The 27,629-nt window shown below is 53.0% G+C and overlaps 1 protein-coding gene across 1 annotated transcript; it reads left to right on the top strand.

Moving 5' to 3' along the window:
- The first annotated feature begins 1,265 nt into the window (after positions 1-1,265).
- Positions 1,266-23,392, top strand: OAF (out at first homolog). The gene is made up of 4 exons (XM_087822166.1): positions 1,266-1,496; positions 20,388-20,522; positions 21,235-21,415; positions 22,589-23,392. The coding sequence occupies exons 1-4, from the start codon at positions 1,266-1,268 to the stop codon at positions 22,852-22,854; spliced, it is 813 nt and encodes a 270-aa protein (XP_087678292.1). The 3' UTR covers positions 22,855-23,392.
- The last annotated feature ends 4,237 nt before the right edge of the window (positions 23,393-27,629 follow it).

The following is a 27,629-nucleotide window of genomic DNA, read 5'->3' as shown; positions in this document are numbered from 1 at the left end:
GCCAAGCTCAGGAAACGCGAGTTAAGGTAACGCCGGACCCCTTTCAGTTCTAAACTCAGGGGCACAGGGGACTGGAAGGGCGCTGAGCGGGCAGCTAGCGGTGGGTTTGGGCCTGGCGCCGACCCTGCAGCGGAGGAAGCGCGGCCCTGCTGGTGGTGCCCTCAGGGCGCCCGCAGCCTGGGTCCCGGTCCCCTGGGTGCTGAGAGCCGTTGCGTGGGGAGACCTGGAAGGGAAGGGGGTGCAGAGCGGCGGCGAGCACCCCCTCGCCTGCGGCCACGGTCCCACTGAGACGGGGCACAGAGTAAAGAGATGACGGGTGCGCCCCCGGGAACACGAGGCTCCCGCACCCTGGGCTTCGCGCGCACGGGCCGAGACGCGCGGACCCCAGCAACTCCCGCTGGACACAGGGGGCGCTCAGGCCCCAAGAATGTGCGCAACGTGCCCGCAGACTCAGGCAGCAGGAATCCAGACCCCTCTGCCTCTCCAAGCTCCTCGTTGGGTGCACGCAGGGCAGTCCCCGTTTATCGGGATTTGCGGGGAGCCCCCGGTGGTCAAGCGCCAGTGTCCTCAGTCCCCGGGCATTCTCCGGAATGGCCTGGCGTCGAGCATTTCCCGGGGTTCGCTCGGGCCATTGGGGAGACGGGGGTAGAGCGTGGGGGTCAGGAGGGGCGGGCAGGACGAGGCGAGGCCTGGGGGGGCGCAGGGGGCCGCAGGGGCCGGGGGCCCGCGGGGCGCGCTCGGGAGCGTCCAGGGCGGTGCGGGCGCCGCGGACCGCGTGCCGAGGGTCGTGGGGAGGCGGGCTGCGGGGGCCTGGCGCTGCTGAAGCCTTTTGGAAACCCGCTTTCTCAGAGGAACCGAAAGAACAAACCACCCCCGGAACAGCGCGCCCCAGGGCTCGTCCACGTGGCGTAGGACCGGCGGGCGGCCCCGCCCCGCGGAGGACCGGCCCCGGCGGCGGGGGGAGGAGGGCGCCGCGGACGGGGGCCGGGGGCCGGGGGCCGGGCGCCGCGGGAGGGCCGGGGGGCGGGGCCGGGGGCCGGGGAAGGGCGGGCCCGCGGGCGGGCCGGGGGCCGGGGGCCGGGGGCGGGCGAGGGCGGGCCCGCGGGCGGCGCGGTGCTGAAGGAAGCGGCGGGGGCGGGGCGGGTGAAACGCGAGCCGGGCGGGCCTGGGGTCGGCGCGGGACGGAGCGCAGCGCGCGCCCCGGACTCTCCTGCAACTTCGCGCGAAGTTGGGCAGCGCCCCGCCCGCCGCGAGCCGGGCCGGGGATGCGCCCGCCGGGCCGCGGGGTCCCCGGGGCGCCCCGCGCGCTGCTGGCGCTGCTGCCGCTGCTGGGGGCGCTGCTGGGCGCGCCGGCCGAGCTGCGGGTCCGCGTGCGGCTGCCCGACGGCCGGGTGGCGGAGGAGAGCCTGCAGGCGGACGGCGACGGCGACAGCGTCAGCCTGGAGCTGCGCGAGCCCGACGGCGCCCTCGTCTCGCTCACCGCCGACTTCAGGAAGGTGAGGCGCCGCGCCCCTCCGCCCGCAGGCCGGCCGGGCCCCTCCGCGCGCCGCGGGGCCCTCGCTGCCCGACCCGCTCTCCCCGAGGCCCGCGCGCGGACCCCGTTGCAGCAGCGCCCCGGCCCTGCCCGGGCCTGGAGCGGCTCCCCGGGCGCCTGCGGAAACCCGGGCGGCGCCGCGGGCCCCTGCCCCTCCCGGGCCCCTCCTCCCCGTGCGGGGCGGCGGGGGCCGGGCCTGCAGCCCCGCGCCTTAGACTCCCAACCACCCTGCCCCCGTTTCACTCTCCGGGCCGAGCGCACCGTCCGGGCCTCTCCCGAGCCAGGGGAGCGACCACCCTCCTGCGTCTGGACGCCCGGGAAGCCTGCGGCGGGCGATCTGGGGAGCCCTGACCTGGGGAGCCCCGACCTGGGGAGCCCGGCTGCGGTCCGCGCCCCGAGAGATGCGCTCCTGGTGCCTGGAAGGAGGCGGCCGCCCTGAGCTTGGCTGGCTGTGGGGCGAGACCGGCCTCCCCTGGGTGTGCGCGCCCGGGGCGGAGGGAACCAGAAGGCGGACCTGTCCCCAGGTCGGGGGCGCGGAGAGTGGAGGCGCTGGGGGCCCGGAAGGGTGCTGAGTGACCCAGCAGCTGGAGCCCTGAGGGGAGAGGGCTGAGGCCAGGCACTGGAAGGCGTCCGGGCCCCTACACCCACCCACCCCCTCTCCTGACAGAGGAGGCCCTGCTGTGCCCCCGCGCCGGGCAGCTGGGAGGGACGGGGCTGTAGGGCCCCACTGAGCACCTCGCCTTCCTCGGGAGCCCGGGAGCTCGAGAGGAGCTGGGGCCCCGGCAGAGCGGACACAGAGAGCATGGGGCCGAGCCAGTGGACGTGGAGGCCGGCCTGACAGGTGACACAGGTGGACCTGGGGGTCACAGTAGGGAAGGCTTTGTGGCCCGTTCTCACTCAGCAGGCCCCGGACACACCCTCCGCTTCAGGCAGGGCCAGGTGAGCTTGTGTGGCCAGAGGGACGCCGATGTGGCCGGAACTCCAGGGCAGTGTTATCAAGTGTGTTCTTTTCTAGAAAATCCAAATAGTGGCCGGACCCCCTCAGGAAGCAGAGACCCAGGCTTCCCTCCTGCCTCCCACTGAAGCCCTTTGCCCTCAAGAGTGAGCCTCGGCCAAGCCGTCTTCCACCGCCCTGCCCGCCGCCCCGCGGGGCGGGAGCGGAGCCCGGCCCGAGCCGCCCGCAGCCCCGGGACGCCAGCAGCCAGGCCGCGGCTGGGCGCCGGTGGGGGCGGCCGCGGGGCTCGGCTCTCACAGCCTCGCGCTGCGCCGGAGTAGCTGTCGCTCTGCCCCGGAGGCGGAGGGGAGAGCTCAGGGGGCAGTGCGGCGGGGACTGAGGGCTGGGGCTGAGGGTGTCCTGGGGCGCTGACTACCCGATCAGAGACTCATTTGTTGCCATTTAAATTCCCACAGTGGTTCAAACCTCCACCCAGATTTCTGAAGTCCTTTTCAGGTTAGCCTCTGACCCACAAGCTGGTGTTTCACACCCGCCCCTGGCATCTCCAGTTTCATCAGCAAGGGCAGGAATCAGGAGTGGTAGATCTCAGAAAGGGAACCAGCTCTCCAAGGCCCCTCCAGTGCTGGGTTCTCAGCCTGGGGCAGGGTAGAGCTGGGGAATCCCAGGTGTCGAGGTGGGTGTCCTGTGGAACAGCCTTCACTCCCACCCCAGTTCAAATCTTGTTGCCTGCTCATTTCTCAGGCCTCAGGCCTCATAACCTTTGCTAGATTCCCACAAGAAGTCCTGTCTAGAAGTAATGATTTTTCTTGTAGGAAAAAAAGGCCTGGAAATAGTGTTTCTTTTGTTTCATGTACCAAATCCATTTGGGGTGGTTTGGGAAAAGCCCCTAGTCTGCCTGGAGATAGTAATGTTTGCCATTTTATCACCCTTAGGAAATAGTCCCAGACAGAGATGAGACAGACTGAATGCTGGGCACACTGTTTGATCTCTGCAAGCCTTCATTTGTTCATCTCCAAAATGGGGATAAAAACGGTTATTGTGAGAACTAAGTAGGAATGCGTGCAAAGTATTTACTATGTGTTGGCTGTTGTGCCAAGTGCTCAAGAAATAGAAGCTATTAACTTTCATAATTGTGGCCCACATAGCATCTCAGCATGGACTCTCCCTGCTAAGCTTGGGCTCAAAGAGTTTGAATGCTGGATCCAAAGTCATATAGCGAGTCAGCACTGAGCCTGGAGGAGCCTGGAGTCGCTCACAGTAACCTTTTTTAAAGCACCATGTATTAGAGTTCTCCGGAGAAACAGAAACAAACACAGATGCACACGCACATGTATAGCTGTATAGAAAGAGGGTTTGTTTTTTTTAGCAATATCACAAGCTATTTCTTTTTTCATTGAATTTATTGGGGTGACATTGGTTAATAAAATTATATAGGTTTCAGCTGTACAATCGTCTTTATGTTGTATTGTGTGCTCAGCCCTCCAAGTCAAGTCTCCTTCAGTCCCGTTTAGCCCCCATACCCTCTTCTACCTCCCCCACCCCTTCCCACTGCAGCCACCATGCTGTCGTCTGTGTCTGTGAGTTTGTTTGTTCCTTTGCTTAATCCTTCCACCTTTTTCACCTGGCCCTCCCACCCCTCTTCCCTCTAACAGCTGCCAGTTTATTCACTGTATCTATGAGACTGTTTGTTTTTCCCCCCTTACTCCTCACCAGAGGATATGTTTAGAGAGAGGAAGGGAGGGAGGGAGGGAGAAAGAAAGAGAGAAAGAGAAACATCCATGGTTGCCTCTCTTATGCACCCTGACCAGGGGTCAAACCCCAAACCTTTAGGTGTACGGGACAATGCAGGAAACAACTGAGCCACCTGGCCAGAGCTATGTGTCTGTTTCTATTTTGTGTGTTACTTTATTTTGTTCATTAGATTCCACATATGAGTGAAATCATATGGTATTTGTCTTTCTCTGACTGGCTTATTTTACTTAGCATAATGCCCTCCAGGTCCATCTGTGCTGCTGCAACAAGCAAAATTTTCTTTTTCATGGCTGAGTAGTAATCCACTCTGTAAATGTACCACAGCTTTTTTACCCACTCATCTCCTGCTGGACACTTAGGCTGCTTCCAAATTTTGGCTACTGTAAATAGTGCTGCAGTTAACACAGGGGTGCATATATTCTTTTACACTGGGGCTTCTTTGGGTATATTCCCAGAAGTAGAATCCCTGGGTATTCAAGAAGTTCCCTTTTTAATTTTTTGAGGAAATTCCACTGTTTTCCACACTGACTGCACAAGTCTATAGTGTACTAGGTCCCCTTTCCCCACATCCTAATCAACATTTGTTGTTTGTTGACTTGTTGATGGAGCCATTCTGACAGGTGTGAGGTGACACCTCATTGTGGTTTAATTTGCGTCTTTCTGGTGATTAGTGACATTGAGCATCTTTTCATATGTCTATTGGTATCTTTATGTCCTCTTTGGAGAAGTGTCTGTTCAGGTCCTCTGCCCATTTTTAAATTGGATTGTTTGTCATTTCACTGTTGAGTTTTATAAGTTCTTTATAAATTTTGCATATTAACTCCTTATCAGATGTATCATTGGCAAATATGTTCTCCCATTCAGTGCGTTGCCTTTTCATTTTGTTAATGGTTTCCTTTGCTGTGCAAAAACTTTTTTAGTTTGATGTCCCATTGTTATTATTTCTTTTGTTTCCCTTGCCCCAGGAGATATATCAACAAAAATATTGCTGCAAGAGATGTCTGAGATTTTACTACCTGTGTTTTCTTCTAGGATTCTTATGGTTTCCAGTCTTACATTTAAGTCTTTAATCCATTTTGAGTTTATTCTTGTGTATGTTGTAAGAAAGTGGTCTAGTTTCATTTTTTTGCACATATCCAGTTTTTCCAGCAGCATTTATAGAATAGACTGTCTTGATCCCGTTTGTCTCGTGTCCTTTGTCAAATATTAATTGACTGTAAAGGTGTGGGTTTATTTGTGGGCTCTCCATTCTATTTCATTTATCTATATGTCTGTTTTAATGCCAATACCAGGCTGTTTTAATTAATTTGGCCTTGTAGTGTAGTTTTATATCAGGTAGCATGACACCTTCAACTTTGTTCTTCTTTCTCAAGATTGCTGCTCCATATAAACTTTTTGGAATATTTGTTCTAGTTCTGTGAAATACACCATTGGTATCTTCACAGGAATTGTGTCGAATTTGTAGATTGCTTTGGCTCGTGTGGACATTTTAATGATGTTAATTTTTCCTGTCCATAAACATGGTATACGCCTCCACTTATTTGTATCTTCAGTTTCTTTTTTCAGTGTCTTATAATTTTCCAAGTACAGGTCTTTTACCTCCATGTACCTAGGTATTTTATTTTTCTGATGCAATTGAAAATGGGATTTTTTTTTTTAGTTTCCCTTTCTGATAGTTCATTATTGGTGTATAAAAATGCAACTGATTTCTGGATATTTATTTTGTATCCTGCAATTTTGCTGAATTCATTCATCAGTTCTGGTAGTTTTTTGGTGGAATCTTTATTGTTCTCATGTCATCTGCATATAATGACTGTTTTACTTTTCCCTTTCCAATTTGGATGCCTCTTATGTTTTCTTCTTGTCTGATGGCTGTGGCCAGGACTCCCAGTACTATGTTGAATAAGAGGGTGAAAGGGGGCATTCCTGGCCTGTTCCTGGTCTTAAGAGAAACACTTCTAGTTTTTGCCCATTGAGTATGATGTTGGCTGTGGGTCTGCCATATGTGGCCTTTGTTGTGTTGAGGTATGATCCCTCTATTCCCACTTTGCTGAGTTTTTATCTTAACTGGGTGCTGGATTTTGTCGAATGCTTTTTCTGCATCTATTGATATGATCATATGATTTTTGTCCTTTGTCTATGTGATGTATCACATTTATTGATTTGCAAATATTGTACCAGCCTTGCATCCCCGGAATAAATCACACTTGGTTGTGGTGTATGATCTTTTTAATGTATTGCTGAATCTCATTTGCTAATTTTTTTTGAGGATTTTAGCATCTATGTTCATCAGGGATATTGGCCTATAATTCCTTTCTCTGTAGTATCTTTATCTGGTTTTGGAATTAGGGTAATCCTGGCCTCAGAAAAAAAGCTTGGGAGTCTTCCCTCCTCTTGGATATTTTGGAATAGTTCAAGGAGGATAGGTGTTTGTTCTTCTTTGATGCTTGGTAAAATTCACCTGTGACGCCGTCTGGTTCAGGACTTTTGCTTGCTTATTGGGAGTTTTTGGATTACTACTTCAATTTAATTAGTTGTAATTAATCTATTCAGATTTTCTAAATCTTCCTTATTCAGTTGTGGAAGACTATATGTTTCTAGGAATTTGTCCATTTCTCCCAGATTGTCCAATTTGTTGGCATATAGTTGTTCATAATATTTTCTTACAATCTTTTGTATTTCTGTGGAATCAGCTGTTACTTCTCTCATTTCTGATTCTCTCTCTTTGTTTCTTGATGAGTCTGGTTAAAGGTTTTCAATCTTGTTTATCCTTTCAAAGAATCAGCTCTTGGTTTCATTGAGCTTTTGTATTGTTTTTTAGACTCTATTTTGTTTATTTCTGCTCTGATCTTTATTATTTCCTTCCTTCTCACTTTCGGAACTGTTTGTTGTTCTTTTTCAATTACTGTAAGTGTCAAGTTAGATTTTTATTTGAGCTTTTTCTTGTTTCCTGAGGTAGTCCTGCAATGCTGTGAATTTCCCTCTTAGAATTGCTTTCCCTGTGTCCCACAGATTTGGGGTTGTTGTGTTCTCATTTTCATTTGTTAAAGGGTATCTTTTTATTTCTTCCTTGATCTCATTGTTAACCCATTCATTGTTTAGTAACGTGTTATTTAGCCTCCATGATGTGTTTTTCAGTGTCTTTCCTGTGATTGATTTCTAGTTTTGTACCATTTTGGTCAGAGAAGATGTGTGATATGGTTCTTCTTAAATGTATTAAGACTTATTTCGTGTCCTAATGTGTGGTCATATAGAAAATGTTTCATGTGTACTTGAAAAGAATGTATATTCTGCTGCTTTGGGGTAAAATGTTCTGAAGATATCAATTAAATCCATCTGATCTAGTGTGTCATTTAACCATGCTGTTTCCCTGTTGATTTTCTGTCTGGAAGATCTATCCATTAATGTAAATGGGACATTAAAATTCCCTACTATGACTGTATTACTGTAGATCTCACCCTTCATGTCCGTTAAGATTTGCTTGATAAATTTAGGAGCTCCTACGTTGGGTGCATAAATATTTACAAGGGTTATATCCTCTTGTTGAATTTATCCATTTAGTACTATGTAGTGTCCTTCTGTGTCTCTTTTATGGCCTTTGTTGTGCAGTGCATTTTGTCTTATGTAAGTACTGCTACTCCAGCTTTTTTTTTTTCTTTTCATTGTCATTTGCATGAAGTATCTTTTTCCAGCCCTTTATTTTCAGTCTGTGTTTATCTTTTGCTCTGAGGTGGGCCTCTGGTAGATAGCAGATATTTGGGTCTTCTATTCTTATCCATTCAGCTACCCTATGTCTTTTGATTGCAGCATTTAAGCCATTTACATTTGAAGTGATTATTGCCCAGCCGGGCGTGGCTCAGCGGTTGAGCATCGACCTAGGATCCAGGCGATCGGGGTTCGATTCCCGGTCAGGGCACATACCCGGGTTGCAGGCTCGATCAATGACTCTCTCATCATTGATGTTTCTATCTCTCTCTCTCCCTCTCCTTTCCTCTCTCTGAAATCAATAAAGATATATTAAAAAAAAAAAAAAGAATTAAAATGGCAATAGATACATACCTATCAATAATCACTTTATTTTTCTTTCTTTTAAATATTAAAAAAAAAAAATTAAAATGGCAATAGATACATACCTATCAATAATCACTTTATTTTTCTTTCTTTTAAATATTAAAAAAAAAAAAAGAATTAAAATGGCAATAGATACATACCTATCAATAATCACTTTATTTTTCTTTCTTTTAAATATTAAAAAAAAAAAAAGAATTAAAATGGCAATAGATACATACCTATCAATAATCACTTTATTTTTCTTTCTTTTAAATATTAAAAAAAAAAAAAAAGAATTAAAATGGCAATAGATACATACCTATCAATAATCACTTTATTTTTCTTTCTTTTAAATATATCTTTATTGATTTCAGAGAGAGGAAAGGAGAGGGAGAGAGAGAGATAGAAACATCAATGATGAGAGAGTCATTGATCGAGCCCGCAACCCGGGTATGTGCCCTGACCGGGAATCGAACCCCTATCGCCTGGATCCTAGGTCGATGCTCAACCGCTGAGCCACGCCTGGCCGGGCACCATTTTAATTCTTTATAACTATGTTATACCTCCTCCTTCTCCTCTCCCCCTCCCCCTTCCCCTTCCCCTTCCCCTTCCCCTCTCCTTGGCCCTTTAACATTTCTTGTAATGCTGGTTTTGTGTTATCAAACTCCTTTAGCTTTTTTTTTTTTTTGTCTTGGAAGCTCTTTACTTCCCCTTCAATTTAAAATAATAGCTTTGCTAGGTAAAGTAGTCTTGATTGTAGGTCCTTGGTTTTCATCACTTTGACTATTTAATGCCACTCCCTTCTGGCCTGAAACGTTTCTGTTGAGAAATCAGCTGACAGTCTTATGGGCGCTCCCTTGTAGGTAACTATTTTTCTCTTGCTGCTTTTAAGATTTTCTCTTTGTCTTTAACCTTTGCCACTTTAATTATGATGTGTCTTGGTGAAGGCCTTTTTGGGCTCATCTTGTTTGGGACTCTGCACTTCCTGGAATTGTATGTCTTTTTCTTTCACCAGGTTAGGAAGTTTTTTCAGTCATTATTTCTTCAAATAAGTTCTCAATCCCTTTCTTTCTCTCTTCTCCTTCTGGGACCCCTATAATGTGGATGTTGTTATGCTTCGTGTTTTCCCAAAGGTTCCTTAAACTAGCTTCATTTTTTAAATTCTTTTTTCTCTTTGCTGCTCTGATTGGGTGTTTTCTGCTACCTTGTCCTCCAAATTGCTGATTCGATCCTGTGCTTCTTCTATCGTACTGATTATTCTTTTTTGTGTATTCTTCATTTTAGATATTGTATTCATTTCTCACTGGTTCTTTTTGTTTTATATGTCATTTTCTATGCTTGCTATCTCTTTGTTGAAGTTTTCACTAAGTTCATTGAGCATCCTTATAACCATTACTTTGAATTCGATATCTAGTAAATTGCCTCCATTTCATTTAGCTCTTTTTCTGGAGATTCTCCTGTTCTTTCACTTTGGGCATGTTTCTTTGTCCCCCCATTTTGGCTGCCTCTTTGTGTTTGTTTCTATGTATTAAGTACTTCTACTATGACTCCCAGTCTTGGTAGGGTGGCCTTATGTAGTAGGTTTCCTCTGGGACCCAGTGGCACAGTCTCCTTGATCACCCGAGCTGGATGGTCCATGAATGTCCCTAATGTGGATTATGTGGGCCCTCCTATTCTAATTGAGTCTTGATTGCTATTGGCCTTTCCATGTGTGTGATCAACCCTCACGGTGGCTAACTATGAGAACTGACTCTGACCACAGTGTATGAGCTACTATATAGGTGCTGACCACACAAAGCAGGATTCATTTCAGTAGGGCCTGGTGCCTGCTGAGATCTCCTTTTGGATTTGCTGCTTGTGATGATAATTCAATCCTGCTCTGATGTTGTGTGAAGCTGGCCACTGGGTGTGTTGGTTCTGGGGCCTCTTGGGAGGGACTCTGGTGCAGGTCAATGTCAGACACTGTGACTGGCCCTGAGCAACCTGTTTGGAGCTACAAAGTGATCCACAGTTTGTGGCTGCTTGTCCTGGGATTGGGTGTGCATAGAAAGGACCAAGCTGCACACCAAGCTGGCTTTTTCCAGCACCGAGACCAAGGGCAGATCACCAAAATTCCCAAGGTAGCCCAAGACCCACCTGCATCTGCATCTTCCTGCCTACTGCCTGTTACGCTCAGTCACTGGAAGAGCCTCTAGTGGTACTTGAGTTGCATGAGGTAGGTTCTTAGTGCGTCGCCAGGTAGGGGCATGTGGTGTTCACCAGATTGAAACACTTTCAGACTCAGTGCCAGTGCTGGTTCTGAGGCCACTCAACAAAACTCCCAGGGCACACCAAGGCCAGCTGCCACCCACCAGGTGCCCACAGACCTTTGCAGTAGTGTGGGGTCTTAGGGAATCATCAAGGTGAGGCCAGAAGAGTTTATCAGGTCCAAACTGACCAAGATTTTGCCATGTGAAGGGAGGGCTCTGCATCAGTTGAGCATGCAAGGGGAAACTGGCCCCCACCCTAGAGCCACACAACTCTGTCTATCCAGGAGTCTTCCCAGACCTCGGCAGGCCAGACCACCAGGAGCCCAGAGGGAGGGGCTAGCGAATCCCTCACTAGGGGATGGTGTCAGTAAGATTCATAGGAAAGTAGAAAGAGATTTATTATAAGGGATTGACTCCCACAATTATGGAGGCTAAGTCCCACTATCTGCCATCTACAAGCTGGAGACCCGGAAAAGCCACTGGTGTAATTCTAGTCTGATTTGGAAGGCCTGAGATCCAGGTGCGCCAGTGTCTGTGGGCAGGAGAGGAGTGTCCTAGCTCAATCAGAGAGAGCAAATTCGCCCTTCCTCTGCCTTTCTCTTCTATTTACACCCTTCATGGTTTGGATGGTGCCCACTTACATTGGTGAGGGCTGTCTTTACTTTTCTGCTAATTCAAATGCTCATCTCTTCTGGAAACAGTCTCACAGATTCAACCAGAAATAATGTTTTACCAGCTCTCCTAGGCATCCCTTAACCCAGTCAAGTTGACACATAAAATTAATCATCACACTCCAAGATTTCTAGCCAACCCCTCAGAGCATGCAGCAGTCATCTTTGTCTTGCCAGTTTACCAGGCAGCATGGAGCCCCTTGTACTGGGTGCATTGTAGCCTTCCATCTGGCTGATCTCACCCCTCTTTCTAGCCCCCTCTCTTTGCCGTGCCCCCTCTCTTTGCCTCTGCTGAGAGCAAGGTTCCACCAGGGCCTGGCTTTCCCCCAACTGCCACCCTAGCTCTGAGTTGGTGAAGCAGTCACAGTAATCAGCCTGCCGTGGGCACATAGCCAGGAACCAGGCGAGAATTACAGACTCTACGGTGGCATGGAGCTAGCAAATGGCCACTGTGCATTCCTGCAAATCTTCCCAGAGGCTTCTGACCACCAGGTAGATTGAGCTACTGCTTTAAAAGACATGCTTTAGCTCAGTGGCTCCCAGACTGCTGCACACTAGAACCCCCTGGGGAACTTTGGAAACTCCTGATGCCCAAGCTGCTGTCCATACCAATTAAGTCAGAATGTCTGAGGGCGGGAGCCAGGCAGCAGTGTTTTTTAAAGAGGCCCTGGTGATTCCCATGGGCAGTGAAGTTTGAGAACCACTCATATAGTTGCTCCAGGAAAGGGGAGGGGACTTGGAAGAGCAACCTGGTTCAACTGTCAAATGAAGGTAGAGCCAAACTCAGTCACCTATTTAAAACCTGTCATTCTACCAACAATAGCCCTAATGTGTTTAGCAGCATGTGGACTGTGGGCCTAATTCCACACGCCCTCACACAGAGCTCTAATTCATAGCACACGCTCAACGGCAGCACTCTTCTTTCTAATCCAAATCCTGCATGTGTAATTGTGCCCACATGTACATACTTACCAGTGTGTCTAATAGCATGCATGCCACCACCCCGAGTCTCTAACCTGGTTTTTGTATGGCAGCCTTGGTCCCCCTTCCCCAGACTGCTTGCTGTCCCTGTCCAAGCTCTCTTACCCCTTTGTCCCTCAGTCTGAGTGTTCAAAAGCTGGGGGAGGGGATGAGTCATGTTCCAGGCATGGTTTGGTGCTGACCAGATGGGGAGGGTGGGGCTAAAAGATATGAGAAAGTCATGTGCAGCTGCTTCAGGGGGAGAGAGGCAAGGGGAGTAGGGAGGAAGGAGCCACAGAATTCCAGTGTGGAGGGAGGGAACGGTAAGGGCTATGAGCTGGAGCCAAGATAAGGGGAGCCTATAGCAGTATGTCAGTTCAGGGCCACTCTGAAGGACCCAAGGAGATTGGAACTTGAGCCTGCCCTGGGCACTGATGGGTGATGGGAGCCAGAGGAAGGAATAGTACAGAAAGCACCAGAGTGCCTGCCTTGGGGCTCCTGGTCTGAGAGCAGCATAGGAAACTGAGGTACAGTCAGTGACGATATGGACGGTGCAGGCAGTCGGTCATGCTGCTGCCTGAGGTTCACTCTAATGGACATCACATCACATGGGCATCAGACAAGAGGAGCTTGTCTTCCCTACCCTGTCTACATGAGCTCCCTGCAATTTGGCATAGGATGCAATGTGGTGGATAGGATGCTTCTCAGGGATCAGAGGACAGTAGAGGTACTTTCAAGAAAGGCCTAACCTTTTTAGAGTCCAGAGCATTTCCTTACAGGCGTTTATGAGAAGTCACTGGAGGAATGGCCCGGCTCATGCCCATGGGGCCCTTGGGTCTGAGAGCAATCCCTGTGCCATGTCTGAGGAATTCCTCCACAGCCAGGGATCAGTAGCCCTGCCCAAAGGGTCAGATGTGCTCCCCGGAGCTTGGCAAGCACCTCCCCCCTCCTGAATGCCTAGGTCCAGGTGGAGTCCTAGCAAAAGATCCAGATGAGCCAGTGAAAACTGCCCCTTGGGACCAAGTGAGTGGCCTGCTGGAAAGAAGGTAGGGAGACGAAGTGGGGTTCTTCCCTGTGAGGTTTCCCAAGCTACGGAGAGGGAGTGGAGGAGAGGAAGGGGAGGAATCTCGGGAAGGACTCCTGTTCCACTGGAGGACAGAGGGCCCAGCCTTGAGACGAGAACTGTGTGTGTCTGGGTCCCTCGCGCTGCGGAGTCACTCTCATCACACTCTGTTAGTGTGTCGCACGGCCGGCCTCATTTGACCGCACCCTGCATCACGAGGTGGATATTGCCTCCATTTTGCAGATACACAAGCTGAGGCTCAGAGCTGTGAAGTGACTTTGAGACGATCCAGGATTAGGGCCCAGGGACCCTTCCACTATACCCCGATGGGCTGTGTGTGTGGGAGAATTTAAGTAGGCTCCTTCCAGAGGCTGAAGAAGCCTAAGTAGGGAAACAGGAAAGGGACACGTGGCTGAGAGAGCCGAGTGAAGGGGAGCAAATCCAGAGAAACCCTCTGCACCAGGGGCTGGTCCCTTCATCCATGCTTGTCACCCAGGTGAATGTGGAGCATCCGCCCCTTAGCGTCTTTGTACCAGGGACTCTTCCCTTCCTTCGTCCTTCCTTCCAGCCTCTAGAGAGATGGGAGCAGGGCTGTGGGGACCATTTTTACAAGATCTCACAGACACTCACTCTGCACAGTTTTTTGCCCTTTACTAGCTGTGTGACTTGACAAGCCACAGTCTCTCTGAGCCCCAGGCTCAGACATGACAGGAGCACAATGGGCCAATAGTGCGGGGGTTGCAGGTTTATTGTGAAAAGTGAGGAAGAGGCCTTTGGATGCAGACGTGGTGTTGACAGGTGAACAGGGACAGCAGGGCAGCCAGTCCCGGGGCCGCCTCCCGCTCTTCCCTTGCTTGTCACCTGGTTGGTTCCAGCTCCTTTTTTCTGCTCTAGGGACCAGCACACTGTTAGGAGCCTCTGTCCTATAAGTTGACAAGTATTTAGGTTGCTGCCCTACCAGAGATTCCAGAAAAGAGGGGGCATGGGAGGTGTTGGGGCTGGGAATCCGGGCAAGAGGCAGCCATGAGCCCCATCTTAGGAGCCGAGTCAGCAGGACACTGGGGCACAGATGATCCACAGAGCAGCTCGCATTGTCCTCATGGCAGTCTGGACAGTGGTGACCTTTGGGATTTGGCTGACAGAGCACCAGGGGTGGGGGCCGGGGGTGGTGGTGGAAGGGGCAGGGGGCACTGGCCTGTAACAAGAGCCTCTGTCCCCAGCCTAGCCCTGAGGGTGTACACACATCTCATAATGGGGCTGGCCTAAGTCCCTGGGCACCAGCCAGAGGATGTACTTGGCCAACTTTGGGTTGACTCCATTCGCCCATGTTTAAGGGTACTGGGCAGGGCAGCCGAGAGTCTCCTGTCTCCCACGGGTGGCAGTGTGGGGCTAGGCGGTCACTCGCTCCTGGCCTCTTCACCAGTCCTGGAGCAGCCCAGCCAGGAGCAGAGGAGTAAATATTTAGGTTGGCTTAGCCCTGGCCTCAGAGTCACCCACTCTGGTGGTGTGTGGAAAGGAGACCCAGATGGCAGAGGAAACTCCCAGGGGACAGTGCCAGCTGTCCAAGAGCAAGGAGGAATTTGGGGATGAGGGGGACAAGCTGCTCCATGAGAACCCTGGAGAGGTGGTTTCCAGCCTGGGCTGCAGCCGCTGTGGCACAGCGGGGAGCTGGGAGTGGGCTGGTGAAGGGAAGGGCAGTGCCACCTCCTCTGGCCCTTCCGTTCACTGTTCCCTGGGGGTGGAAGGCTGGGTGGGCAGCAAGGTCTGAGACCGGAGAGCCTTGCCTCCCCGACCCAGAATGGGCTTTCTGGGGAAGGGCACTTAGAGGGAGGAAGCTAGGAGCTGGCGGTGGAGGCAGCAGGGAGTGGGAGGGACAAAGGGGGAGAGGAGGAGCGGAGGTGCCCTGGCTGGAGCTGGGGTGATGAGGGCATCAGAGCCCAGGTCTCCGTGCCGGTGCCGGGAAGGTGCCCAGGTGAGTGACTGGCCGGGCGCGCGGTGTCGGGAGGAGGCTGCTAGACGGGGAGGTGTGTGTGAGGTGGGGAATGCGAGGCTGTGCATGAGGCTGCGAGGGAGACGGAGAAGACGCATCTCTGAGAGGTGTTGCCTGTGACTCAGAAAGGGGCGAGGCGGAGGCTCCACGGGAGGGACTGAGGGAGAGAATGTGGTCGCAGGAGTAGCTGTGTGTGCAGGGGAACTGACCGTGCACCTGAGCCACAGTGGGGCAGGAAAGGGCGCTGGGGGCCTGTGTGCCACTGGCAAGATATTGGGGGCACCTGCGTGTGAAAGACTGGATATGCGGCCTGTGGATGAGGGAAGCAGGTGGGGCCACGCCGTCCCTGGCAGAAAAAGCAGCTCAGGCAAGGTCCTGGGGGGGCTCTTTCAGGAGAGGGCCAGCATCCTGGTTAGGGAGTGTGAGAGGTGCTGTCTGCAGAGACCCAGAGGCCAGCCTCCGGGGCACACTTTATGGAGAGGAGAAGGCAGCCTTTGAAGGCACCAGGCAGACCTAGGACAGTAGAGTGGAGGATGGGCTGGGTTGGGGCATTGAGACGCTCACACTTTCCTGTCTCCTGTAAATGCCTCTCTGCTAGAAAGCCTCTCCTCCTCTCATTGCCCTTCCCTCTGGGAAGTCCCTTTCCTCCCCCACGTGCAAGCCTTTTCATTAAGGGGACAGACGACAAGCATCCCCTCACCCATCCCTTGCCACCTAGCTCTTAGCATAAACCTCCCCTCGGCCTTACAATGCACCACTGGCCGGGAGGCCGGCCCCCCTGAGCCTCTTAAGGACGGGGCACTCTGCCTCAGTCTTACCCACCCTGCCCCACCTGGTGGCTGTGCAGGCCCTCCCAGGTTGCGCTAACCATTGCTCTCCCACTGATTTGCTGATTAGGCTGAAGCCCGGGAGCAGCACCTGACCTCCCTGGTCTCAGGTGCATCTGAGAGAAAACCTCACTCCTGCCTCTGCAGATCTGGGATGGATCCCAGGTGGAACCAGGCCAGCGGTTGCCACAATATAGGAACCTAAAGAGCTCAGCCCACTCTGTTCTGAAGCCTTTCATGCCATTCTTCCTCTTAACAGTCCCTGGCGGAGGGTACTGTTGGTTTTAGTCACTTCACAGGTGTGGAAACTAAGGTGCAGGGAGATTGAGTCAATCCCCAAGTTACATGGCTGGTGGTCACAAAACCAGGGTCTGTGTACAGTGAGCCCCGGCTCCGGAGCTTTTGTTCTTAGCTCTGTTCTCCTAGAACAAACCTGCTCTGCTCCTCACTAAAGCCACTGAAGACTAGCGGATGCTCTGTCCTCGCGCACTGGCCACCCTCTGCATGACCCGGTCCTGTCCCTGTCCCTGCAGCGTCCTTTCCTCCCACTGCCTGCGCCTGCAGGTCTAGGAGCTGATCAGACAAGGAGCCTTCAAGAAATCTCCCGTCTTGGAAGCTGCAGGCTTAGCCCTGGTCTGAAGACCCTGCCTTTAGCAGCCGCATGCTGTGGGCTCTTCCCCAGCTATGCCATCTGTCTTGGGTGCTAGGCCACACCCAGGTGAATCATCCCAGGGCATTCTCCAGTGAGGGGGAAGCCTGGAAGCCCCATCTGGCCTGGGCTTAGAATCGGGCCATATGTTCTCTGAAGCAGGGTGGCCTCCCCCTCGCCTTTCCTTGTGCTGGAGGGAAAGGGGCCTCTGGAACCCTAGTAGTGACTGAGGTGTAAGGAGTAGAAGGTAGGAGGGGCACTAGTCAGATTGGTAGAGCTAAAGAGATTCAGAAACTAAGGCTGCCCAGTCCCTCCCAGGGGCAGCAAGTGGAATATGGTTTTCTGGAGAAACAGGACTAAGAAGACTGGAGAATTCGGGGTTTAAAGAGGCCAGAAGACAAGCAGACAGCTCCTGTCACTCTGATATTTGTGTCAGATGCCTGTTCATTAGTCATGCAGATCCGCAAGTGGGAGCTGCTGCACTCTCCAGGCAGGTGCACCAAGCACCCAGACCAGCACCGAAGGGACAGGCACAGCTGGAAGAAGGATCTCATCCAGTTCTGCTACTCGCCAGCTGTGTGGCCAAAGGCAGGCAGCACTCCCTCTCTGGGCCTGAGCATCGGTTTGTGTAGCTGGGCATCAAGGAAATCAGACGCATTGATCTAGGAGGCAGTTGTGCACAGTGGTTAGGAAAACTCAGACTCTGGAGTCAGACTGCCTGGGTAAGATTCCAGCTACACTTCCTCTCAGTCCCACGACCCTGAGCACTCAGACTCGGTAAAATCATAGTTTCCACTGCCTGTTGTAAAGATTTTAAACAGGACAACATGTCCTTTTTGACTCATAGTAACAATGACCTGTCGCTTCCAGTTATAAGCCTCAATAAATCTTTGTCCAACACAAATAAACAGGAGACCGAGGAATCCGTACTCCCTCCTTCACCCGTTACGACCCCGTTTTGGTAGCATTTTGTTGTTATTGACAGTGCTATTTAATATAGATACCGGGGAAAACTCAGATTCCTTTCCTCCACATCTACTCTAAGAATTCAAATAAATGCTTTCTGTTAATGGTGGGCAGCTGATGCCCCCAAGCAGTGGGACCATCCAGCAGCCCTTGGACTGCAGGGTACTGGCAGGAGATGTGGTATTGGAGAAGATGCTGTGAGCATCTGTGAGTAGGTCATTGCTGAAAATACCCCAGGAGTGGAAGTCTGGTATCAAGTCTCACCTGGCAGGAAGTGAGCCTGGAGTGGAAAGTACATAGTACACCAGCCCCCTGCCTCCCCTCCACTGACCCGAGGGAATGGAAGATCAGAGGCCAGCCTGGTGGGGCACGGCGATTCCAGACATGTGGCCCAAGAACATTTCCTGTTGAGCAGAAGTTGGGGTGAACCCAAGCTCTGATTCACCCTCCTCACATGCCTAGGGTCATAAGGAACCTAATGGGACCTTTCTCACCAGCTGAGCCTCAGTTTCCCTTCCTGCAATATTGGTGGAAAATCTCCCCGTACATTCCCACATCTCACTTCCAGAGATCATTTACAGTAAAAGGAAGTTAGAGAAATGTCCTTATAAAGTCAGAGGACTTCAAGAGGGCAGGAGGGTTTGTGGGGTGACAGCAGTCATCTGTTCAGATCCCCTGTGACACTCGCTGGTCTCCTGCAATGACGGCAGTTGCCACATGAGCACTTTCTGAGCACCGTCTCTGGGAGGGCGTTCTTTTGTGCCCTCCACACGGACTCGGGAGTCCTCACCGCAACCCTGCCAGGTAAATGCTCTCGTCATCATTTACACACGAGGCTTACAGAAGATAGGAGATTGTGGGGTGCCAGCTAATACATTGCAGCATTGGGGTGGAACCATGGGCCCCTCGCTGCAGGTCCAGGAACCCAAGGGGGCCCCTGTATCCTGTTCTTGGAGCACTTACACTCCAGCAGGTGCACAGGGAGCACTCACTGAGCGGGGCTTTCAGTGAGCGAGGCCGGGGCCACACTGAGACAGCTACACAGGGCTTTGTACTCACAGTGCCAGTGCAGGGCCATTGGGGTCCTACAAGAGAAATGTCATTGTCACCAAGTATTTCCTAGGCAGGGGGCCTTGACAGATTTTTTAAAAATTGACTTAAGAGATAGAGGAAGGAGAGGGAGAGAAACATCGATGTGAGAGAGAAACATCAATTGGCTGCTTTCCACATGTGCCTCAGCTGGGGATCAAACCCGCAATCTTGGTATGTGCCCTGACCGGGAATTGAACCCACAACCCTTCAGTGCACAGGATGATGCTCAGCCAACTGAGCCACACTGGCCAGGTGGGGCCTTGACAGATTTAGACCACTTCTAACCAGGACCTGGTAACTTCTCACGGAGCAGTTAGGCAAGGCATGGAGAGGGGTGAGAGCCGGGGGCACCTCTGGTGCAGGTGGGCTGGAGCCCAGGGTGCCAGCAGTCAGTTGGGAGGGGCCCCCATCCGTGGCCCCAGTCCAGCCTCCCCCATTCATGCAGTGAGTCAGTAACAGCAAGGAGCCCTTGGCCTGCTGGTAATGCCATTAGTAACCCCGCGGGGAAAGCGGAAGTGGAGAGGGAAGGGAAAGGTGAGCCAGCCCACCTCCCTCGGCCAAAGGCAGCCACAGCTGCAGGCAGCTGGTGCGGGTGTCTGCCCTTAACCCTCTCTTGTCCTCACTACCTCCATCTAAAATGGGGTGGCCAGGAGCCTGGCTTGTCAGAAGCACGGGGGGATTTTGATGAGCACTAGTATCTAGGCACTTCTCCAAACCTGAGTAAGAATGTCAGCCAGAGCCTGGCCGGTGTGGCCCAGTGGTTGAGCGCCATCCCATGCATCCCAACCAGAGGTCACTGGTTCGAGTCCCGCTCAGGGCACACGCCCGCACTGCCTTGCTAGATCCCCAGCAGGGTGCGTGCAGGGGGCAGCCAGTCAATGTTGACGATTCTCTCTTGATGTTTCTCTCTCTTTCCCTCACCCTTCCTCTCTTTAAAAATCAATAAAAACACGTTTAAAAAAACGAATGTCAGCAAGACAACTCTAGAATCTGTACTTGCAAAAAGTACAACCCCTCCCCCATGAGGCCCTGGCCATGGGGCTGTAGGACCCTGACCCACCCTGATGAGGGTGGCCCGTGAGTGCCACACAGGGAAAGCATCGGCTACGAATGAGCCCGGTGCCTTCACGGTGAAGTCTGTGCTTTTCAGCAGTTCTGTTCTGAAGATCTTCCTGGCAGTGCCCTGTATGAACTTCCCAGGAGGCTTTGGAACACCTGGGGGGTGTGCTTTTTCTTTTTTTAAAAAATATATTTTTATTGATTTCAGAGAGAGGAAGGGAGAGGGAGAGAGAGAGAGATGATGAGAATCATTGATCAGCTGCCTCCTGCACGCCCTCTACCGGGGATCAAGCCCGCAACCCGGGCACATGCCCTGACCAGGAAGCAAACCACGATCTTCTGGATCCTAGGTCTATGTTCAACCGCTGAGCCACACCAGCCGGGCTATTCTTTTTCTTAAGTCACTGGGTTAAAGGGGAAAGGTAAAAATCCCAGACCCACATGAGGGAGGTGTCTTTTGCAGGGCCGTGTCCAAACACAGGTCCTTTCCAGGGCCTGAGCTGAGCACGGGGGGCTGGGGGAGGCCTGCCTCCTCCAACTGGTCCCCATCCTTCTGCCCTTTTCCCTCAGTATGTGAAGATCTTCCGGGCTCTGATCCTGGGGGAGCTGGAGAAGGGTCAGAGTCAGTTCCAGGCGCTCTGCTTTGTCACCCGGCTGCAGCGCAATGAGATCATCCCCAGTGAGGCCATGGCCAAGCTGAGGCAGGTGAGTGCCTGCTCGGGGCCTGCCCGGCCACCTTCGGTCCCAGAGCTCTCACCCGCAGCCTGCATGGCCCCGAGCCTGCACACTGCCCCTCAGTCTCCCACCCAGCACCTGACCTCACCCTCATACCTGGTACCCCACTCTCACCCTGTAGCCCCGAACCCCCTGACTTTGCCCCAACCAAACCTGACCGCGTACCCCAGATCTCTAATGTGCACTGAACCCCCACTCCAGCCCCTAATGTCAGCTCCTCCCCATTCATGATGGAGGCTAGGGGCTTGGCCTCGGAAGTCGGATCTGCCTTCTGACCCAGTACACCTTCGTTATCTGGGTACCATTGGACAAGTTACCGCACCTTCAAAGCCTCTACCTGCCCCAGGCCCTTCCCAGAGAGACTCAGTTTCCTAAATGTTGGAAAGTATGGAGCCCCAGAGGTCATTTATGTGGGACAGCTTGCCTGCCCTCCCCCCCCAGCAGCATGACTGAATTCTTCAGGCTGCAGAGGACGGCCCAGGGGCCCACTGGAAAGGCTGGACTGCACTCTGGGTACCAGTGTCTCTGCCAGTTGGAGTAGGGGTGGATGCCCTTTGACTGCCACCCTGTAGATGGCCCCAGGGTTCTACAGACAACCAGCCTGGGCTTGTCTGATTGTGATCGGGTAGAAATGGGCAGGGAGCATTCTGAGACCCGGTGGGAGTAGCTCTTCTCCCCACAGAAAAACCCGCGGGCAGTGCGTCAGGCCGAGGAGACGCGGGGCCTCGAGCACCTGCGCATGGACGCCATCGTGAACTTCAGCCAGGGCGGCCTACTGAGTCCCCACCTCCGCAATGTGTGTGCAGAGGCTGCAGACGCCATCTACACCCGCCAGGAGGATGTCAAGTTCTGGCTGGAGCAAGGTGAGCTGGGTGCTGCCCTCTGCTGTAGGGTCCAATCTGATAGAGCCAGTGAGGAGATGGGGGTGGTCGGCCGGGAAGGGGCCTCTAAACCAGGCTGGGATTGGTCAAGGCGGTGACGACAGCCAAGTGGAAGGGACCCATTCCAGGTAGGGACACACACAACTATGACTCTGCTGGGCCTTGCGGAGGGAGAGTCCCAGGCACATCCCATTCCATCCCTGACCTTTATGAGAACATAAATGGGTCCTTCTGTCATGTGAGGGGCACCGCACCAGGGTTGGGGGGGCCCCAAAGACACCCATGCCCACACGCTCATCTCTGCCGCCGCCTCTTAGAAATCCACTTCTCCCCTTCCTTCCACACCTTCCCTGGTGCCCCATCTGTCCCCCAGGATCCCCAAGGATCTTTGCCTTTCTGGCCTGTGTGGCCTCACTCCTGGGCCATCTCCTGGTCCTTCTCTTAGGGTTGCTCTCAGGTCCTCTGTATAGAGGGACAGAGAGGCGTCACCATTCCAATCCCAGGGCCCTGGGCCCTGGGACCTCTGCTCAGCTGGCTGCATAGCAGCCTAGGTTTAGAAATGCCCAGAGAGCTGTCACACCTACCACACCCCTCCCCAGTGGGCTGCACCCCTAACTGAGGCATAAGCCCAACACTGTCCCCCAGAGGCTGGTCCTGTGGCCACTGAGCTGAGCCAGGGCCCAGGGCCTGCCATCTTCCCCAAAACCGCTTATGTACACACTCCTATGTCCCCTGTGCCCTGGCCATCCTGGGTCCCCCGTCTGTGCTGGCCCTGCCCGGCCTGGTCCTACTTAGATAGCGTTCCCTGTAGGAAGCTTTGTATGATCCCCTTCCCATCCCCGCCCCCGCCCCGCCACCAACCCGCTCCATTCCGCCACAGGCCAGTGTGGCGAAGCTGTTATGCGCAGGGTGGCCCCATGGCGAAGGTGAGGCCTTGCTCACAGTCAGACCACCTGTGTTCCAGTCCTGACTCTACTTCTCACTGTGTGGCAGGTTATTAAACCTCCCCAGGCTGGTTTTCTCACCTGTGAGGCAGGGATGAGAGTACTTAGCTCATACAGGTGACAGGATACCTAAAGAGGCCATGCGCTGAATGGCCCTGGCCCCTTGCTAGGGGCCCCCTCCCTCCCCTTGACCTTTTGCTTCTTCCCCCAGGTGTGGATGGCTCCATATTCAAGACTCTGCCCGAGGACACAGAACAGGCTTTGCTACCTCGCTGCAGGCATGTGGGGGACCGAGGGAGGCCCTGTGTCTGCCACTATGGCCTGAGCCTGGCCTGGTACCCCTGCATGCTCAAGTACTGCCACAGCCGGGACCGGCCAGCGCCCTACAAGTGCGGCATCCGCAGCTGCCAGAAGAGCTACAGCTTCGCCTTCTACATGCCACAGAGGCAGCTGTGTCTCTGGGATGAGGGCCCCTAGCGAGGCTGGGGTGAGGGTTCAGCACTCCTCCCCCAACTCCAGAGAGCCCTTACTTCTCTCCCTGCCCCGCTCCGCTCCGCTCCCCTAATCTTGGAGCCTCTGGCCCCATCCCTCATGACTGTGAAGAGGGCTGTGGCATTGCAGGGGTTAACTCACGAAGGGGCTTCCACTCCCACCCTGTCTTCCTCAGGACAGAGGAGAAGGGGCTTCTCCACACTGCACCCCCTCCCCTCCCTAGTCCCCCTATTTCACTCAACCAAGATGTCATGGCCTGTGATTCTCCCATTTAACTCTGAAGGCTTGGACCTGAATGGTGTCTGCCTGTTATACCCACCCCCCAAGCAGACCACCTGTGCCTTTCCCCAGACCCAGACCTGGCCGCAAGACCAGGCACCCCCTTTCCCCTCTAAACAGAAATGTGTTTGTAGGGTCTGGGACAGGGCAGGAGCATGAAGTATGAGGAAAACTTGAATTCCAGATTTTTAATGCAAAGTATTTATCATTTCTACCAGAAATTAAAGTTTCAATTTTTACTTGACTGACTTTTGGGCGATGCTGCCACCTGGTGTCAAAAGAAGTGTCCTGCATGTCCTCGGGGACCAGCACTAAGCTCGGGGGCCACCTGGTGGGGCGAGGGGGTGGGTGCTCCGGGGAAGGTAGACAGACCTTCTGCACTTGGGAAGAGGAGACGCACATGGCCGGCAGGCCAGGCAGGAGGAGAGAGCATGAGATATATTAAGTCACGAGACAGGATGAAACTCCAGAACCAGATGTCCAGGGTTCAAATCCTGGTCTTGCTTCTCATTTGCTGTGCAGTCTTGGGTCAGGTTACTTACCTCTCTGCCTCAGGTCCCTCAGCTGTACAGGGAGCGCATACATGTCAGGTGCCCTGCACAGCGGTCACCGTGTCAGCGGCTGTCATATTAGCCCCTGCAGAGGGCGGCATTTCCATCTGTAACCCTGAGACAGCTAGTCCAGACCTTTCGAAGGCCTCCTCCCTTCGAAAGTATCTTCCAATATAAGGGATGTAGCATGACATCTGGGCCGGAAGCTGGAGGACTTCCAAGGAGGAGGGACCTACAAGCTGCATTTACTGGAGTTTCCTGGATGAGTCTCCGGGACGTGGGTTGAGGCTAGAGGACAGTAAGAATTTGGCAAGGTGGAGGAGACTGGGTCTCGGGGGCTGCAAAAGTCCCAGGGGTCTCCCAGAGCACCCAGGTCCTCAGGAAAGGGGGGACCAGGAGAGTCAGGGGAAAAGAGGCTTACAGGGCAGCCCCCCTTACTCTCCTTCCAAGCACCCCCAGGACAGGCTCCTGCTGCCCCTTGAGCCTGTGCAGGCTGGAGGGTTGTAGGAGCCAGGCTCCCTTGGCCGTGGTCAAAGTTAGGGGGTCAGTGGGGAGACATTTTCGGGTGGGCATTCCTCTTTCTGAACCTGTTTGCAAAGGCCAACTCCAGCGATGCTGTGGTGCAGGGGCGGGAGGTGTTCCCCCCCAGGCCTTTTCCTCCTTCCCCTCCTGCACAATGTGGGGCCCCGATCCTAAGCCCTAACCCCCCTCCGGGTGAGAGAGGTAGTTACTTGGCCGAAGGCACTGCCTACTCTATGTGTCTGCTTTTAATGCTGGGGGTAGAGTCCCCAAGTCATATACCTTCCCTGGTTGCTTTCAGATAGCTGAAGTCACATCTATAAATCTGAGACTAAAGTATTGCTTTTGTAAATAGTAATATTTTCAAGACTTAGAGTGTTTTTCCTATCTTTCTTTGGAGTGACTAACACCTCCAAGCCTGCCTGTCCCCTGCAGTAAGGGGGCCTTCGGACACCCCCTTCTTGGTCTCAGGTCAGGCCATGGGGATGAGAGTTAAGATCCCCTGAGACTTGGGATCCTGCACACAGACAATATCTATATGCGCCATCACCCTAGACCACCCTCCTGACCCAGCCCTGGGCGTCACAGTGCCCCAGCCCCACCATCGCAGTCCAGTCCCTGCCCACAGGTTTCAGGGCATCAGAATCCTCAGGAGCTTGTTGAGTACATGCAGGTTGTCAGGTATTTGAGAAACAAGGTAAGGCGCTCCTGTCCTCCAGGGCCTCTGGGCTGCGCAAACATTCAAGGGTGACCTACCCCAGCGGGATTGCCCCAGCTTGGATTGGGCCTTCCTGTCCTTCCTGTGGGTTTTCTGCAGGCTCCTCTCCCTGCAGTTCTGTCAGCCAAGGGAAGTCTTAGGTGGGAGAACCATTGGGCCCCACAGTGGGGCACCTCTGCCCCGGGCCTTCACCAGACCTGTGCGTGCTGGGTAGAGTGCCGAGGATTCTGGCAAAAGTAGGGCAAGGACTACTCTCAAGAAGCAAAGCTTGACACTAGCAATGCAAGTGATGCCTGTGAGGAGTGTGGGTGCCAACATAGTCCCAGCTCTATGTTCCCCGAGTGGACCACCCCTGATACAAGACCCCAGTTGCCTAATCTACTAAGAGAGAGGGCCTCACTAGATCACCTCTAATGTCTCCCCTGTCACTGGCAATCAATGTGGGATTGTTGCCTGGCATTCGCCTCAGATTGCCATTTGGCTACTGAGAGACAATTGAATTGTTTATTGTGATTTGCTCTTACAAGCCATGCTGTAGAGCAGGGGTGGGGAACATCCATGGCCCAGGAAATCATTTGGTCTGGCCCTGCCAAGGCAACTGCAGGCGGGACTCAAAATTCAATAAATTCAATGAAATGTTTGACCAAATATAGCAGGCTAATTTTTAAGTTGAGAATTCTGTAGGACCCGCAAATGATGTTATAAATATCCAAATGGCCCTTGGCAGAAAAAAGGTTCCCCACCCCTGCTATAGATAAATGGTGAAAATGGAAATCTGAAATGGTCAGTATTTGGTAAATACCATCAAATCGCCCTCCAAGTGGGCCGTCCCAATTTATACTCACCAGCAGTGTAGGGAAGGCCCTGTTTCCCCACATTCCTGCTGCATCAGTAGGGGTTCTTCAGAGGAAGAAAGAGAGATTTTTAAGGAATTAGTTCATGCAGTTGTGGAGTCTGGCAAGTCCAAAATCCTGGCAGGCTGGCAGCTTAGGCAAAAGTTGATATTACAGTCTTGAGTCTGAAAGTTGTAGAACAGGCAGGCGAGCAGCTGTAAATTCAGCTAGGATCTCTGTTACAGTCTTCAGGCAGAATTCCTTCCTTTTCAAAACCTCAGTGTTGCCCTGGCCGGGTGGCTCAGCTAGCTGGAGCGCCGTCCCACACATCAAAAGGTTGTGGACTCAGTTCCCAGTCAGGGCACAGACCTAGGTTGCAGGTTGGATCCCCAATCAGTGCATACAGAAGGCAGCCAATCGATGTGTTCCCCCCTCCCCCAAATCAATAAACATTCTCTGGTGAAGATTTTAAAAAGCCTTCATAGACACATCTAGACTGGTGCTGGGCCACCAAACAACTGGGCGCCACAGACTAGCCAAGCCGACACACAAAATTGACCACCACCTGCCATCACTGATGTTATCATGAAGTGCCATTTGACCGTGAGAAGTAATAAAGTATTATAGGGTTTATTCTCAGATATCAACTTTTTAAAAAAATGTATCTTTATTGATTTCAGAGGTAGGGAGAAGGAGAGATAGAAATGCCAGTGATGAGTCATTGATCGGCTGCCTCCCGCACACCCCTCGCTGGGGATCAAGCCCAAAACCTGGGAACGTGCGTTGACCTGGAATCAAACCACAATCTGCTGGATCCTAGGTCGATGCTCAACCACTGAGTCGTGCCAGCCGGGCTCAGCTATCAACCATGGACTGTAGCCCCATAACAGCCGTGCTGCTTGTTCCTGCTTGACCCCGCCCCTGCCCCAGGTCACCCTCCTCTGCCTGTGCCTGTCGACACCAGCCTCTGATGGGCCCCACCTGGGCTCCCTCACCTCTGGCTCTGCCAGTGCAAAGCATCAGAGACCCGAGGGTGGGATGAGAGGGACTTCGGGGCGTGTGCCCTGCTCCTTGTTTCTTCAGCGCTGTACCCCTGGCACTAGCTCCCTTCCCCCATGCTCCAGACCTCCTTTCGGGCCTGGACCACCGTTCCTCCCCTCACCTCTTCACCTTAGCTCCTCAGTGCCACTGCTCTTGGTCCCCTTGGCCCTGCTGGCCCCTCTGTAAATAAGGCTGCCTTCATTAAAGGCACTTGAGTGACTGTTTTTTCTGCCAGAGACCCTGGTTGATGACAGCAGTAGTCCCAGTTGGGGACCCAGAAGCATGAGCAATGGGAAAGAAGAGGGCCAAAGTGGGGTGGAAAGCTGTCTCCCTTGGCAGGGACTCAGTGCACACCTCCCAGGGAGAAGGCCCCCACCTTAGGGGGCTTCCAGTCAGCAAGGGAAAGAAGGCAAATCATAAGCTCCCTCAAGGCCCCGCCTGTGGGGTCTTGAGGAGGGTGGTGCCCACATCCCCTGAGGTGACAGGCTCCCTGCCTGGGCCGCTCCACTGTCATAATGGGAGGGGCCTGATGAAGTGACAATGTATTCACGCCTCCTCCCCTCCTACATCACAGGAAGCAGAAACATCTCTATCCAACCTCCATCCACGGCTGTCTTTTATTTATTTTTATTTTTAAAAAATACATCTTTATTGATTTCAGAGACAGAAAGGGAGAGGGAAAGAGAGAGATAGAAACACCAATGATGAGAGAGTCATTGGTCAGCTGCCTCCTGCACGGCCCCGACTGGGGATGGAGCCCACAATCCGGCATGTGCCCCGACGGGGAATCAAACAGCCATCTCCTGGATCCTAGGTCGA

This window comes from Miniopterus natalensis, chromosome 11 (assembly GCF_054644295.1).
Source record: "Miniopterus natalensis isolate mMinNat1 chromosome 11, mMinNat1.hap1, whole genome shotgun sequence".
Taxonomy (NCBI): domain Eukaryota; kingdom Metazoa; phylum Chordata; class Mammalia; order Chiroptera; family Miniopteridae; genus Miniopterus; species Miniopterus natalensis.
Note: the sequence above shows the minus strand (reverse complement) of the source record. Positions and strands in the feature narration are given on the sequence as shown.

What these genes read in the sequence shown, in the direction of transcription:
- OAF (XM_087822166.1), top strand. Translation starts at nt 1,266, where the DNA reads ATGCGCCCGCCGGGCCGCGGGGTCCCCGGGGCGCCCCGCGCGCTGCTG. An exon ending in TCACCGCCGACTTCAGGAAG is followed by an intron (nt 1,497 to 20,387) that starts GTGAGGCGCCGC and finishes CTTTTCCCTCAG; the next exon opens with TATGTGAAGATCTTCCGGGC. An exon ending in CAAGTTCTGGCTGGAGCAAG is followed by an intron (nt 21,416 to 22,588) that starts GTGAGCTGGGTG and finishes TTCTTCCCCCAG; the next exon opens with GTGTGGATGGCTCCATATTC.